At 38.8% G+C, this 16054-nt stretch overlaps 1 protein-coding gene across 1 annotated transcript in view; it reads left to right on the top strand.

Moving 5' to 3' along the window:
* The first annotated feature begins 13739 nt into the window (after positions 1-13739).
* tafa5l (TAFA chemokine like family member 5, like) overlaps positions 13740-16054 on the top strand; it is a 50189-nt gene continuing 47874 nt past the window's right edge. The window contains exon 1 of the mRNA XM_087782118.1: positions 13740-14853. Coding sequence (XP_087638244.1) covers positions 14757-14853 — 97 coding nt within the window. The 5' untranslated portion in view covers positions 13740-14756. The remainder of the gene's footprint in view (positions 14854-16054) is intronic.

Below are 16054 nucleotides of genomic sequence, written 5' to 3'. Positions count from 1 at the left end.
CAAGTGCCCTTTGTTGTCAGTCGTCCTGTTTTACAAAGACCTGTTTGAAGAAGAATAAAAAAGAAAGGTGTAAAAGAAGAAGAGCCAGTTGTGACTCTACATTCTGTCTCTTTATAATTCTTTAATTTGTTCTTGAGGAAGCATCAGTTATAGAATCTTTAATAAATGAACATTTTGTTAAAAAATTCAGACTAAGATCCTTCTAAAAATGGAACATTTAATCAATCAATAGTAGGTTTAATATAGATTAAGACAGATCCATCAGACGTTATAAAAACACTCGCTGTTGTTAGAATCTGTAATTTATCTTTGTGATTCTGCAGCAGCAGCCATAATAGCTGCAAAAAAGAACAATTCTGTTTGTCTTGTTTTAGTCGGGGCTCCCGCTGATGCTCAATTTTCCATCCACTGGGCAAAATCGAAGACCCAGCAGGACGCTTTCACGTCAATGTTCAGCTAAGAGGACTTCAGCCCAACACCTTGCATACTTATCACATCTATTTAAACCTGCATATTAAAGGAACAGTAAGTAACATTTACCCTTTTTTTCCCCTCATTTACCTGATTTCATTTTGATCTTAAGTGGAACTCTCTAGCCATGGTTTAACCATTACGCTTCAATCCAAAAGTTCTGACCGGAGACTCTGTTGGTGTCATGTGACCCCCAATCTTTTCTACAGCGTCAGAGACTTTGTTCTCCTATGACGAAGTGAGGGATTTTTTTTTTTTTTTAACTACAGATCAATAAAACGAGAACTATTAAGAGCCTTTTTTGCCTTTTTATAAATAAAATTCCTATACTGCACTGCAGTTACAATGATCTGACACACTTTGGGCGGCTGAAACGTGATTTAGGAACAGACGTATTGTCACTTTAATGCACGCAAATGTTTGTTTTAACAAAAATAAAAATAAAAAATAGTTCTCACAATTCAAGCTTAAACATTTGTTCAAGATGAAGAAACTCTTCACTGAGACTCCCGACAAGTGAAACTTTAGTGCTTTTTACACACACACATAACACCTGTTTTTTCAAAACTTCAATTTCGTAGAACCTGTTATGTTGCCTTCTCACAAAAAAATAAAAAAACCCATTTGTATCAGTCACATTGTCGAATTTTCTTGAGCTACACTTCATGGACCCTTTCGGCTTTCATAACTTTACCTGTAATTACATATGGAGTGCATTATGGGACTTAAGTGGTTGGAGTGCTATTTGCAGCAACAGACGTAATATGAAATTATGGAACACAAGGGCCTTTTATATAATAGTGGACTCTATGCAGAGTGTCTTCTGAATGGAATGGTGGCATCAGACTCCCAACCAGCTACATCTACATCCCTGTGACTGCAGGGGAACAAAGTCTGCAGGAACCTGACGAAACAAGAGCAGGCATGACAGAGAGCCACAGGGAGAGTAGGGCACAGATGCGAGGTAATCAAGCGTGAAGCTGTTGTGCAAAATTTACAGCTGTAGTTTGGAGTCGCACATCTCTGGGATCTGGATTAGGAGGCACAGCAGATTCCTGTTTAAGAAGAAGGAGTCCATGCATGGTGGCTGCTTCTGTAGCTGCCCCCCAGCTCCTCTCGTCTTCCTCCTCCTCCTCCTCTTCCTCCTCCTCCTCCTCCTCGCTGGCTCTCGCTGGGCGTCTCTGGAGTGCTTCCCCATCCTGTGCGAGTTGGAAACCTGCGTCACAACACAGGAAGTTGCACCGTAGCGAACCGCAAAACCTTCCAGACACTCGCCTCCAGCTACGGTTCCAGTCCCAGACTACCAACTGTATATTGTTAAACTGATTGACTCGGAGAAGTTAACTTATATTAAAAAAAAGAAGAAAAAGCTTTAGATGTTTCCTTTCCGTCTCCCAGCGTCTCTATTTTAAGGCATTAAACAACGTTTAATTCGTCTCGCGACGATCCTAGCGTCGCACCTTTTATTTCCCATCGTCCCTGATGAGACAGTTCCACGGAGAGAAGCGATTGAACGTCCCTGTCGGCAGAATCATAAACACTTATTCAATCTTCTACCGTGTTTAATTTCCCAGAGGAGACCTGGAACACCCACAAGAGATGAAGTCCATCTTCTCATCTATTTGCTAAATTAATATACGATGAAAGTTTGTTGAACAAACAAAGCCCACAGAATATAATTTTGTACATTATCGCTATTGCTAACAGCCGTCCTCGGGGACATCGACTCAAGAGGTTGTGCTGTAGGTGTGACGGAGAAGTTCAAGGTGGAGGTGGGACTACATGAGGAAAAGAGGTGAAGAAACTTGTTCTAGCTGGTGGAATGGGTGGAGAAAAGAGTATCAGCCAGAATGAAAGGAAAGATCTACAAGACAGTGGTGAGAGCAACCACGATCTATGGTCTAGAGACGGTTGCACTGAGGAAAAGGCAGGAAGCAGAGCTGGAGGTAGCAGAGATGAAGATGTTGAGGTTCTCTTTGGGATTGACGAAGATGGATAGGATCAGGAATGAGTCAATCAGAGGAAAATGTTAGATGTTTTGGACATAAGGTCAGAGAGGCCAGAATGAGATGTTCATGTACAGAGGAGGGATAGTGAGTATATTGGTAGAAGGATGCTGGGGTTGGAACTGCCAGGCAGGAGGTCTAGAGGAAGACCAAAGAGAGGGTTTATGGATGTAGTGAAAGAAGACATGAAGTCGGTTGGTGTGAGAGAGGGGGATACAGAGAACAGGGTTAGATGGACGAGGTTGATTCGCTTTGGCGACCCCTGAAGGGAGCAGCCCAAAGGAAAAGAAGAAGAACTTTATTTTAAAACATTTCGACATCTGTTTGAACATTTTTATATTATTTATACAGACTTTATTAATCCCTCTGAATCGCTTTTGGGAAATGAGATTTCAAGTACACAGCAGATGGATAAAGAAACGGCACATTTTATTAAATCAAGAACAATAAGAAATAAAAGTAAAGAGCAAAGTGCAATGAAATGACAAAGTGCAAATGTAAAGAGCAAAGATCAAAGGAAATTACACAAAGACCTAAAAGGATAGAAACGTAGAAAAACATCTATCTAACATCTTAATCTAATAGCACGAGGAATCTAGTTAAATAATGTGGAATAACTGAAAACTCCTCTCATATTCTAGTTTCTTTTCCCCCTGATGACTAGACATTATTTGGGGCTTTACTTTCAGCTGTGTATTTTCAAGGTTACTAAGTGAATGTTTTTGTACTGTACTGTATGTATATATTTTTGTTTTAAAATGCATCAATTCTAGTTGGTCGAAAACACAGCAACACCATATTTGAATAATAAGGAGGGGAACTTTGCTCAGCATAAAAACGAAAAACTCTTTGTAAATATATGTTCACATGTTCTGACTAGCATCCATAAATAAAAACAATAACATGAATTAAATAAGAAGTGAACATTCTATTCTCTAAAATGGTGACATTTATCCCTTGTTATCTTAGGGTCAAGGTGACCGTAAGGCCCGAAAACCAAAGTGTTTGTGGTATCCCTTGTGTTGTCTCTGGGTCAATGTGAACTACCTCCACCACTGCATATTTATTCATGGAAGCCAGGAAGGTCGTCATCTTGACCCAGAGACAACACAAGGGATACCACGAACACATTTGTTTTCAAGCCTTCGTGTCCCTTTGACCCTGAGATAACACAAGGGATATTTACTGAGCTCCTTTTCAATCTCTAATAAGCATCTTGTGACGTATATCAATGGAAATAAATGCTATGCTTTCAAGGAATGTAAAGAAAAATATGAGGTTAAAATAAAAATCATCAAGACAATTAAGTTCTTGAGTGATGAATCATTATGAAAGTCACGAGTCTGCTTCAGTTACATGAGGGACTTTTCTGTGTCACTTGAATTTGTTTGTTTCTTCAAGGTTGGCTGCGCCTCAAAAGAAGTGACGTTCCTTCAGCTGTCTTTGTTGTCAACAAGGCTACGTGAGCGCCGGAGCAGAAAAACGAGGGTCTCGTCCACGTCCCACCTGACTGACATGTCTCGCATTGACCGGCCACATCGAGGAGGCGAGGTAAAGAAGTGGTGGCTCGTAAAAACTGAGCAGATAAATGTGTGAAAATCAGTGAGTTTCATATTTTTTTTCCTCCAGAGAACATAGATGTTGACTTGTGGGTCGATACAAGCTGAAGATGTGAATGTGTCCCAGAAGAAAGAGAAGTCGAATAAAAGCAAATAAATTCAGCTTTTGTGTTTGCAGAAGTAAGTGTTTTGATCTTATCAGTTTGAAAAAATAAAAAAATAACAATTTTTTCAATTGCCTTCAGATAAAAGCAAATCCATTTTCACATTGTGTATCTTCATTCATTTAAGAAAAATGAAATATTTGACGATTCGTTCTTTATACTTTGAACAGGAGGGTCAAAATCTTTAAGCAGTCCAAGTCGCCGGCTGAACAATTGGTTTTACTCTTATTTTTGTCTTCCATAATCCCTTATCTTTTCTGTAACAGTAGCATCTTTATAGGTCACCAAATCAACTTGAACATTTAGGTAATATTATTGTTAATTTTGGAATAACTTTTCAGCGGGCCACAAAAAATGACTTGGCCGGTCAAATGTGGCCCCCGAGCCTTGAAAAGTAGAGTAAAGCGTCTTCCTATAACATTTGAGTGGTGCTTCTGTCAAGATGTTTTCATAATTTTTCATGTAACTCTTAGGTGATTTGAATCATATGTGAGCATTAAAAAGAACATAAAACATGTTTTTAAGTAGAATAAAGTTTCATTTTCCTGAGACAAAGGTTGAAAACTGGACTAAAAGTCGTTTTCTAGTATTTTTTTGGTCTTTTTTTTTTTTTTTTAAACATTTATTAGGTTTTACATGATTGCATGAAAAGCTTTTAGGGAGACTCCGTCATTTTTTATTTCTTCATAGCCTCTAGATGTGAGGCGCAGTTTAAGAAAACCTCTTACGAGAAGCTCTTGTGCATCGGAGCGAGAGCCGTGAACCTCAGCGGTGGCGAGGAGGAGACCTTAGCTTGTCCGTTTTAATAATAAATCCCAGACAAACTTCTTCACCACTGTGGCTGTGTGCTGGAGACAAGTGAATCTTCTGGTTTTTGGTGTTTGAAGAGATTCCGCTCCTGTTGTGCCAAAATGATCGAATCTAGTGCACATCCATAATTGAACGGACACAAAAACCCCACATGCTAGTTCCGCTAATAGATTTCTGGAAGGTTTTCGAATGAAATTCTTGAAACTATGTTTGCTTCATGAAACTTTTATGAGGAACCATGAAGCCATAATTGCTTTTCCGGGCAAAGGTTTGTGAACAAAAATATTCTATAGTTTCAAATGTGGATATATGAAATTTAACTATTTCAATAATTTAACTAAAAATGAATTTAAATTGAAGTGTGGTTAAAAATGACTCTGTGAGCAATAAGAAAAAATATAAATAAATGCAAACCTGAATCAATTAAAGTAAATAAATATTTACGCTGAAGAAATATGTGATGATAGAAAAATAAATGAAAAATGTTTCTTCAAATAAATCTATTGGAAAAAAAAACAAAAAAACATTGATAAATAAACATATGTGGAAATATTATAAATAACTGCGTGATTACTTGTATAAGTATAAATATAAACAAATTAAAAATAGATTTTCTTTTAAAATAAGAAATATAGAAACGTGTTTTTAAAAATTTTAGAAAGAAATGGATAAGCATGCACGTAAATAAGGAAACAAAACGTGTAAAACTGGAAATAATTTGCATCTAAAAAAGACGATCATTTGTAATAATTGAAGAAATGGATAAACTTGTAACACTGGTTGCAAACTCAATTCTTCTGGAGAAATGAAATGTTAATTTGCCTTTTTTTCTGGGTCAAAACAAAAGTATATCTTATAATAATGCCGACGGAAGGGTCAAGATGTCTAAAGACGAATAAGCTTCACAAGGTCTTCCTATGAGTCGGACCACGTGGGTCGGCCTGGTTCTTCACATGCACCGATGAGTCCTGACTCCGTGTGACCTTTCTCTCTGGTACACTTCTTTTAGTCACTGACCCACAGAAGAGCAGCAACACTCGCCAGAGCTGCAGTTATATGGCATTTAGCTGCTGCTCCATTTATCCCTCCCACTGATGAGAGTGAGTGGGTCGACATTTTCCACTTAACCAGTCAGTGGTCGGAGAAGGAGTTTTGCATCTCTTCTCTGTTTTCGCCATTTAGTGGACCTGAGTGTTGCTCAGCAGGATTGAACTGTGTTTAGAAGAGACACAACTGACGCTGTTAAACGGAGCCTTGACTTGTACTCATTTTTCAACCATACAACACAAATTTACAGAAATTCACAATGTGTCAGCTGTTTTTCCGGAGCAATTCCTCATGTTGAGGCTTCAATACAAGATTGAAATTACAGACCAGCAGTATGGAGGTATTTGGAGGTTTTTTAAAGTGTCTTTTTAGATGAAGATGAAGACAACTGAGTTCCAGTCTCTACATTAAAATGAACATACATTTATGGCTAGAACTCTAAAAAGAACGGATTACTCTGAAAAAATAAACCCTTAGTCGACATGAGGTTGAGTAGAAAGTTTGAATATATCACTTTAAGCCTTTGGGCGCTTGAATTTCTTACTTCTGGTTATTTATTTGATTTGCTTTTTAAAATTCCGACCTTCTTAGACTGAGTTGTGTCTTTCAGCATAAATGTGGAGAAGCCTCTTTAAACTAGTACGGCTTATATCTGTGAAAAAGAGTGTTTTTAAACATATACTCAAGACTCTTTTTTTAGTCTTTCTAGAAACTTTTAGGTATGGTATCCCAGTACAGGTGTGGCCACTACTGTAGCCCCTGACTCAGCCCTCAGCAAAGGTCCTTCCACAGCAGAGCCACATGATCCTCAAGTTTTGAAACCAACACTGGCCATTGACAGGCGTCAAAACTGTTTACCAACCTAAACTAGAAAAACCTTCCACTTCTCCCTACTCGGTTAACTATGGCCCCAGATTAGGTCACAGAAAATAACACTTCAATTTATCCTCTAATAATGTGATGTGTACTCTGATGTGTACTGTAAGTAAAAAAGTATAAGTAACCCTGTGTGACTAAGTGGTCATTCTTTTATCTCCAGCATTTTCTTTTGTCACTTATTAAATAAAGCCCTTTAAGTCACATTAGTGTAAGGAAAGTACAGATGGATTGACTCCTATATAATGTATACTGTACAAGTAGAACTACTTGTGCTACCATTTTCTTCTCGCCGAATCCACTCCATCAGGCGGCAACAACACTAAAGGCCCATTTATTTACCAGAAGTAGTCAATTGTAAACCCCACCGTGGACACATCCGCCACATCATGTTCTCGAAGTCCTATTGCAACAGCGGCGATTATCTTCTGACAATTATGCGGTCTACTGTCCCATGAAATTATTGTTAAGTAGCTTCTTTTTTCCCATCCAAGATAACAGCCATGTGCTGCTTTCATCGCATTGTCTCCTGTATGGCCTTTTTGAATTACAGCGTGAGTTCACAATTTGCAGTGTGACGTGAATGAGCGTCTTGAAAAAAAAAAAACCCACATGGTAATTTCATACAAAGCATCCATGCATGGGGAAGTCAACCATCAACATTACTTCTTTGCAATTAAACCGCTTTAGCTGCTGCTGCTACGAGTCAGACGTGTGTTTAAAAATGCTTCATCATACTTTAAAATAATGTTGAGGGGAACATAAATATAGTCATTTCCAGCTGCTTGAACTAAGTGACGGATTATGATTAATTACAGCGCTCCAACACCTCCTGTGGAGATTCGTCTGGCAGACCTAAAGAAAGCCTCTTAGCTTGATATCTGGCGTTCGCTGTGAAAAACAAACTATCATGCACCACTTCCACGAACCTCAACGGTTGTATTGCTCTTTTGCTTTAACCTGGTATCTCTAAACCATGTCCACGTGAGCTCCCTTTGATTCACTCATGTCACTACCAAAGACAACCAGGTATCTTCATTAATCTATAAATCCTGGCTTGAAATGTTTTTTTTAATTTAAAAATCAACTCTGTCTGTCGTTCAGGAATTGTAACTTGACTGATGGGATCCACTTTTTTTTGACACAAAGAGAAATCTATGTGTTTATAAAAGTTTTTTTTTTATAACAATGCAAGACAAATGTGAATGTAAAATTCAAAGGCCATGTTATTAAGTGAATAAGATGTTGTGCCCACTATTTTTATTCCCCCGGTCTCTTCTTATTGTTCATCCTCCTTCCATTATTAGCACTTTGCTTGACCCTTACCTTTGAGCACATACAAACGAAAAATACATCAAAACGTGCAGATAGATCGGACTCTCACTGCTATAATTTTTTCTCACAAGAATATACATTTCCTGCAATAAATTACCCCCCAAAAATGTGTAGGATAAGGGCAAAAAAGTCGCAAATCCTGCGCCATTTTTCAAACTACGTTCGAGAAACACCATTCAGGCTTTAAATTCTAGATAAATTATCTATGTGGGATTTCACTCTTTTGTACAATCATTGTTTTTTGTCGCAGGGAAAAGAGCAAAGCCCACTTTCGCGATCTCCTGTTGTTTTAAATATTGCATTGTTCCTTAAACATGCATGCATGGACTTTAAAAAAAAGGGCGGTAGCATCATTTTTGGTTCGATTGCAAAAGATTTCGAAAAAAAGACATACAAGCTGCTGAGGCCTAAAAGAACACCAAAAAATTGTGGAAAACTTTTAAAAGTCTGTAACTTGCATTTGATTTGCAGCACAATAAGGGAGTAGTTGGCGCACAACAGCTTTTGGCCCTTTTTGGCCTTTGCGGATGAATAAGGCAAAAACTAAAAATCCAGACACGGAGCAGATCGTGGTGAACATTTATAGATATAAATCAGCAAGAGTCTTGACCACTGAGGCCACCAGAGACATTAGCTCTGCAGTATTCTGGAGTCCTAAAATATATACTCTTGAATCATTGTTCAAGGCATTTTCACACAATAGTCACGTGAAAGTTGGATATTATCTCATAAAATGATGCATTTACTTAAGTTAAAAACATTAATTTCTAATAAAAAGCTTCCTCAAAACCAGATCAAATTTTCAGATTTGTAAACCATCTCAAATATTTCATGAAGATCATTCAGAACTTTGATTCATACTGTTCATTATCACATAAAGATGTTATCCTTATTTTAGCTCTAACTGAAGAGAGTATTTTTACACCATCGTCAGAAAACTCCGTCACCCGAGAGTGGTCCATTCATGCAGCCAACATGTCCATGGTAACAAGACAAGCGATGAATCTCACAGATGCTGTAACGGCAAAAACACTATTTACAGTCCATCCTCAGTCCTGGACTGAACAAAAGAAATTCACCTATAGCCGTTTATTTTTCCCGCCAAACTGAAGGCATCATCACAAATTCTCTGGCAAATGTGCAAAACAGCCGACGAAATATTAGCTGTGCTCTCCGGACCACTGCAGCTTGAGAGCGAGCAGAAGACCCTCAGATGCACACCAGGGATCTTTTAATCGTAAGCCCTGAATTGTTGAGGATTTTTAAAGATGATGAGAACCGCTCTCTAATCCTGAGCTTCCAGGAGCGTGAAGGCTGCAGTGACCAGCAGAGTGAGTGATGGCAGGAAACGGGACAGTGGGAAGGAAGTGATGTAGACGAGCAAAGAAGAGCCTTCCCTGCCTCTCTATGATACTCTATAATGGTCTGAAACCTTCAGGTCATTTCTAACCTAAAGTGTCCATCATTCCTGAGAATATTCTTGTCATATATGAATAGTTTGTGCATCACAACAATACATCTTACACTGCCAAGTCATTATTATATCTGGAAAAGGTTGCATTGAATCAGCATTTATTTAAAAATTACATTTTTTGTCCACGAAATTGGCATAATTTCATTATTAAAATCATGTTCTTTATCATTTTTTTAAATGAAATTACATTTTTTTCATTTTAAAATAATGGATTTTTAGCTGACTTTTACATTAACATGTTCCGGCTATTACAAAGACACTGTTTTCTTTTTGAATCTGATGACGCTTGGGTCAAGTAAGAAGGATTGCATTGATTAGGATTTAAGACGGAGGTGGGATTTATTTATTTATTTTTTACCGTTATTTGACCTACATAATGTCTTAGTTTAGAAAAACCATCAAACATCACGTGCTCGACCTTCATGACATCTCCGATTTAAAAAAAAAAAAAAATAGCAACAGAATGTGCTACAAAAACACTGAGCATTTCTCCAATGTTTCTGCAGCATAAGAAGCAGATATTAAGAATGTAGTTCAGGAGCTTCACAGTAAAGTGACGGCGCCGCTCACGCCGCAGCCTTTGTTTCTTCTACAATCTAATTGGAACGAGCACAGCATGTTTTCAGGCAACAACGACACCAGCGCCGACGCCCGCAGACGCCGACTATTTTCCGAGGTGAAGCATGTGTCGTATCAGACGATAAAGACGGATGATTGTTCTGTAATATAGAGAGTTTTTAGATAAAGACGGTGACATACAGATTTATAGCCTCTACGTTTAACCTGCACTTTTTTTTATTTCCTTAATCCTTCACTCTTCCTTCTTCACACAAAACCCGCTGCAGTTCCCAGGGGTGTATTTTTTCTTGATGGGACGTTGACGTCCATATTTCATGATAAAAGCCTGTCTGATGGCACAGTGGTGTGAAGGTGGCAGAGGTTCTCTATCTGCTAATAAAGTGCACATTCCACTGGCCATGGGATTTGGTGTGTGTGTGCGTGTGTGTGTGGGCGTGAGTGAGAGGGTGAGTTACAGTAATGGTCCTGGATTAGCAGGGGAGTCTTAAACCAAGCTCTTTCAGAAGATGGACTGGTGTGTGGAGGGTCAGCTCCAACAGAAGATTGAGATTCGGCTTCAAGGCTGAACCCTTTTTTATCAACACGCTTTGGTGACGCTGAACGTTTGATGTGAACCTCTAGGATTTAAAGACACAACAAGAACAACATATTTTTTATTTCCAAACCAAGCATTTTTAATACGAGTGCAAATTGGATTTATATGGAGTAATGGTTCAACACTAAGAAGAGAAACGACAGTGTTATTATGAGATTAAAGGTCCTCAAAGACATTATGAGACTAAAAGAGGGAATATTAAGACTCTAAAAATCATATTATTAACCAATAAAAAACATTAATCTTAAATGACATTATGAGATTAAACGTCATTATATTTCGAAATAAAAAAAATGATAATGTTACAGGATTTAGAGTTGTCAATGACATTATGTTACTCGAAATTGAAATTTTATGACTCTTAAAGTCGTGACTTTACGAGATTGAAAGTCGTAAATGACATTACATGAATAAGAATAATTCAGAAGGTTATGACTCTTAAAGTCTTGATATCACGCTATTGAAAAATGTAAATGACATTACAAGATATAAATTGGTAAAAATATGATCATAATTATATGATTATAAATCATAATACTACACGATAAATTACATTATGTGACTCAAAGACGAAGTATTATGACTCTTAAAGTCGTAACATTACAAGAATGAAAGTCTTAACACTTCAGAATTGAGAGTCGTAAATTAAATAACGTGACTAAAAGACAGAATATTATGACTCTTTAAGTCTTGGTTAACGCTATTAAAAAAAAGGTAAATGACAAAAGAAAAAAATTGATAATATTATGACTTTTTAGATATTAATTTACGTTATGAGATTAATAATCATAATATTGTGAGATTTAAAGTTAAATATTATGATTTGAAGTCGTAACATTACGAGACTGACTGTAACATTCAAGAAGTGACAGTGGTAAATATCATTAAGAGATTTAAAACTGGTAAAATCTAATAAATTTAAAAGTTGTAATGTTATTACTTTTAAGCTCATGAATATCATCACAATATTAAAGGTTATATTGACGTGAATTGACTAAAAGTGGGAATGTAATCCCTTTTAAAGTTGTAATGTTAATAGATTAGAAGTTAATAACATCCTATTCTTTGTCCCTCCATCATTTATTAAAGGATTGGAAGTTTTCACAGGTTGTTTTTAGCTTTATTTTTGGAGATATTGACACTGGCGTGACTAGCGTCTGCTTCATGCAACAAAGCCTATGTGTGCCCAGGTTATGGAACTAAGGTCCAATATTGTCGGGGGGGACTGACAAGAGAGAGTCTTTAAGATGATAAGAAACGTTCACAAAAAGACGAGGCTGCAATCATAAAGAAAAAACGTTTTTGTCGCCCCTACTCCGTCGTATATTTGAACATTTCAATAACAATGTTGCACACTTTGATTCGCAAGCTGACGTCGAGCATTTTCTGAAAGAAAGTACCAGACAAAAGATGTTTTGTTAGAAGCCTCGGGAGGAGGCAGAGCGAAGGAATGTAGAAACACATCTTAACAACACAAAACAAACTTTTCTCTTTGTGAACATTTGTTGGAAAAACCACCCTGTGTTTGATAATGCCGCACCAGAAAGACTTTTCAGTTCCAAGCTGGTGTCAGGATTGAATGGAGTTGCACTTTCAGAAGAAGACGTGCGGCTTGGCAACATCCTCGGTCAAGGCTGTGATCTTCAGTCCGTGCCTCTTGACGGAGCATCACGCTTCCACCCACATCTGTGACCCTGTGACATCGAGAAACACAAAGGCTCAGAGCAGAAGATGCCCTGTTGACCTTACTGTGACCTTCTACTGGCACGCTGCCCCAAGCTCTTCTTTCTCAATGGTGAGAGTGTACACCAGCCTTGTCTATTTAAATTCAACTTTTGTTAATTTTTTGAAACATGGAAGCATTTAACAGAAAAAACACATTTCCTTTGCGTTAACCTTTATTCACAGACGACTGACAAAGTTTTGTGTAAAGTAATTAAACGTGAAGAATAAGTACATCCAGCATCTAAAAATGTCTGATAAATGTTTAATAGAAATTCGGATGATTCTTGCACCTACTTTTTAAAGAGCACACTTGGGTTTTAAATATTCATTCGTTCATTTTCAACCGCTTGATCCCTTACCGGGGTCGCGGTGAGACTGGAGCCTATCCCAGTATCATAGGGCGAGAGGCAGGCGAGTAGAAGAACTCACATTTCTCCGATCCTTCACTGGCTTCCATTTTCTTTCAGGATCAACTTTAAAATTCTGGTTCTTACTTTCAGATCTATTCATGGTCAGACTCCTCCTTACATCACTGATCTGATCCAGCCTTACACCCCAGCTCGGGCTCTGAGGTCTGTGGATCAGAATCTACTGATGGTTCCTGAACACGGTTCAGGACCAGAGGAGAGAAATCCTTCCAGACTGTTGCTCCTAAGCTTTCGAACAAACTTCCTCTCTCTCTGTGTTTGATGGATCTACTGAGTCCTTTAAGAAACATCTTAAGACGTTTTTATTTGTTCAGGCTTTTCCTTGATTTTTTAGAACTCCTGTGTTGTTCTCAGTATTATCTTGTCCTTTAAAGTATATACTTTATTGAATATTGTTTTGATTGTTTAAGCGCTTTGTGACCCTGGTCTGGAAAAGCGCTATATAAATAAAAAATCCTTACTTACTTACTTACCCTGGACACGACGCCAGACACAAAGACAGACCATTCACACACACTGTCATACCGATGGATAATTCCCCAAAGTTCTCAATCCACCTCTGTATGTTATTGGACTGTGGGAGGAAACTGGAGTAGATAAAGTTATTTTAGGATAAGGAAATCACTTTTGTGGCTGTAAATGAGCTGCTTGGCGGAGGTCTGTAGTTTAATTTAAAGCTGCGACACTTTAAGCAAATGGTGTAACTCGATGTGAGTGATCGAGTCCACTTGTGTGTGAAAAAAATACTTTTCTGGAACATTCTTCAGAAAATAATCGTATTCTTGCCGCAGCAATCGTTGCGTTCTTGAGCCATCGTCGGGTCTGAATGTTTGCTCTCCCTGAACTCTGTCTTTTTTTTTTTGTGTGTGTGGAATAGAAATGGGTGTATGAGAGGAAGTGGAGAGAGAGATGAGAAGGAGACCTCGTAACTCAAGTCAGGGTGCAGCAGCAGCATCAGCATCAGGACCAGCAGCATCATGGAGTGAAGGCGCGTCATCGCCCGCATGCAAATGAATCCATCAGTGAGGGGGTGAAAAAAAAGAGAAGCATTCTCTCTCTCATCTGTGACCAACATTTGTTTTTCTGCACCGGCTCGCACAGGTGACGAGTGTGTTCGGAAGTTGGCTTTAGAGCGCGTCTCTCTCTCTCTCTCTCTCTCTCTCTCTCTCTCTCTCTCTCTCTCTCTCTCTCTCTCTCTCTCCGCGTGTGCGCCACAGACGCGCATCTGCGGACACATGACGCACGCACGGACAAGTTTGCGCGCCGATTGGTAGGTCGGTCATGTCTGTCTGCGTTTGCTTCACAGGCACCGAAGTTGCTCGGGAATAAAAATTCCAATTGAGGATGAAGAGCTGGACAATAATCTGCATTGATCATCTTCTCCACTGAGGACATTTTTCTTCTTTTTTTTTTTTGACTTGTAGATGTTCTGCAGGAGAACCTCCTCTGAGCTGCGTAAACTTGGCCGCTGACATTGCAGCCTCGCTTGGATAGAGATGCAGCTCGCCGGGGGAATTTAAGAAAAAATCCTAAAAAGGAGGGATTATTACCAGTCCCTCTTCCATTGTGAACTCAAGATGGATGCCGAGGGCAGGCTGCAGAGACGGTTCAGCCACCCAGATCTGCTCGACATCTGAGGGGGGGATTTGAGGAGGAGGCTCAAAGTTTGGATCCAGAGGCAGGAAGGATGCAGTCTGGGGTGAAGACGCTCTCCGCAGGTGGAGGTGCGTCACTTTGCTGCCTGCTGCTCCTGTGGCTCATCTACTCGCATCTGCTGAGAGAAGGTAAAAGACTCTCGTCGCTGTTTATTACTTTGCCAGCTTGAACCGTCGTCTCCAGGGGGGGATCTGGGTTAGAAACTGCAGCTGCTCCTGCTGCGGCCAGAACCTCAGTAGGATCTCAGTCGTATTTGATCAAAGCGCACCACAGGGACCTGAAAACGACCGGTCCATCTATGTGACATAAACAATGGAACACTTAAAAAAAGGCTTTGTTGTGTATCTCTGTCACATTCATCCAAAACACAATTATTAACCCTTGAGGAAAATATTTGATTCATATGAGTTTTTTTCCAACAACAATTTGGTATTTTTTGTGTTAAGTCATGTATGATGTGCGCAGTTATCTCACTTTATGTCATACAATGAAGCCTAGTGATTAAATTTGTACATATTTGGCTTCTTAAATGGTTAAAAAAAATATTGTAGATGTCCCAAATGTGGCAACTATAAAGGAATATCAAGGCAAATGGAAAAAAAAACAACTCATAAGAGAATCAGTGGTACAAAATGAATGAATGAATATTAACCCTTTAATGCACAGTCCACTTTAGGGGGAGGATTTCTAAAACTTAGACTCGGTTGTGCACTAGTCATGTCACGCACCCTTTGGTCAGCTGTGAAGTAAAAATGTTTGTCATGTCATCCATTTTAGTTTTGAATGTTTAACTCCACTTGAAGGGTGAGCCTATCCCAGCAACCTGGGGCGAGAGGCAGAAAACACCCTGGACAGGATGGTTTAGTGATGTCAAATAACGTCTATATGTTTTGTGACTGAGGGACGAAACAGATTGTATTTCTAATTGTCTGTTGAGAGTAGCCCACAATATCGTCTAGAAACCTTTTTTTTTAAAATAGTTAGCATTATTCCTTCCTTCAAGCCTTCTTCACACAGCTAGAAAATGATTACCAACAAAGACATCTTCACAAATTGATCCCTTCCTAAAGCTCGCCCTTAAGTGCTATCAATGATACATAAATGGTTTTAAACAGCCTCCTTATAAATTGTAATGTGGCTCCAATTATACAGTTTACAAAACATCAAAACTGTCTCTATTATCCCTCACTATTCCGCCTGATCCCGACACTTCCCTCGCAGAATCAAGTGAAGTGAATCTCTTATTGATTTCCATGAGAAAGAGCAGCACAGTTTGTTTGAAAAGGGTCTCGACTTGTGCCTTGAGAGCTTCATAATCTCGCTCCGAAT

This window comes from Callionymus lyra, chromosome 19 (assembly GCF_982586985.1).
Source record: "Callionymus lyra chromosome 19, fCalLyr1.hap1.1, whole genome shotgun sequence".
In the NCBI taxonomy this organism is placed as follows: Eukaryota; Metazoa; Chordata; class Actinopteri; order Syngnathiformes; family Callionymidae; genus Callionymus; species Callionymus lyra.
The sequence above is the reverse complement of the archived record's forward strand: the minus strand, read 5'-3'. Positions and strand labels throughout refer to the sequence as shown.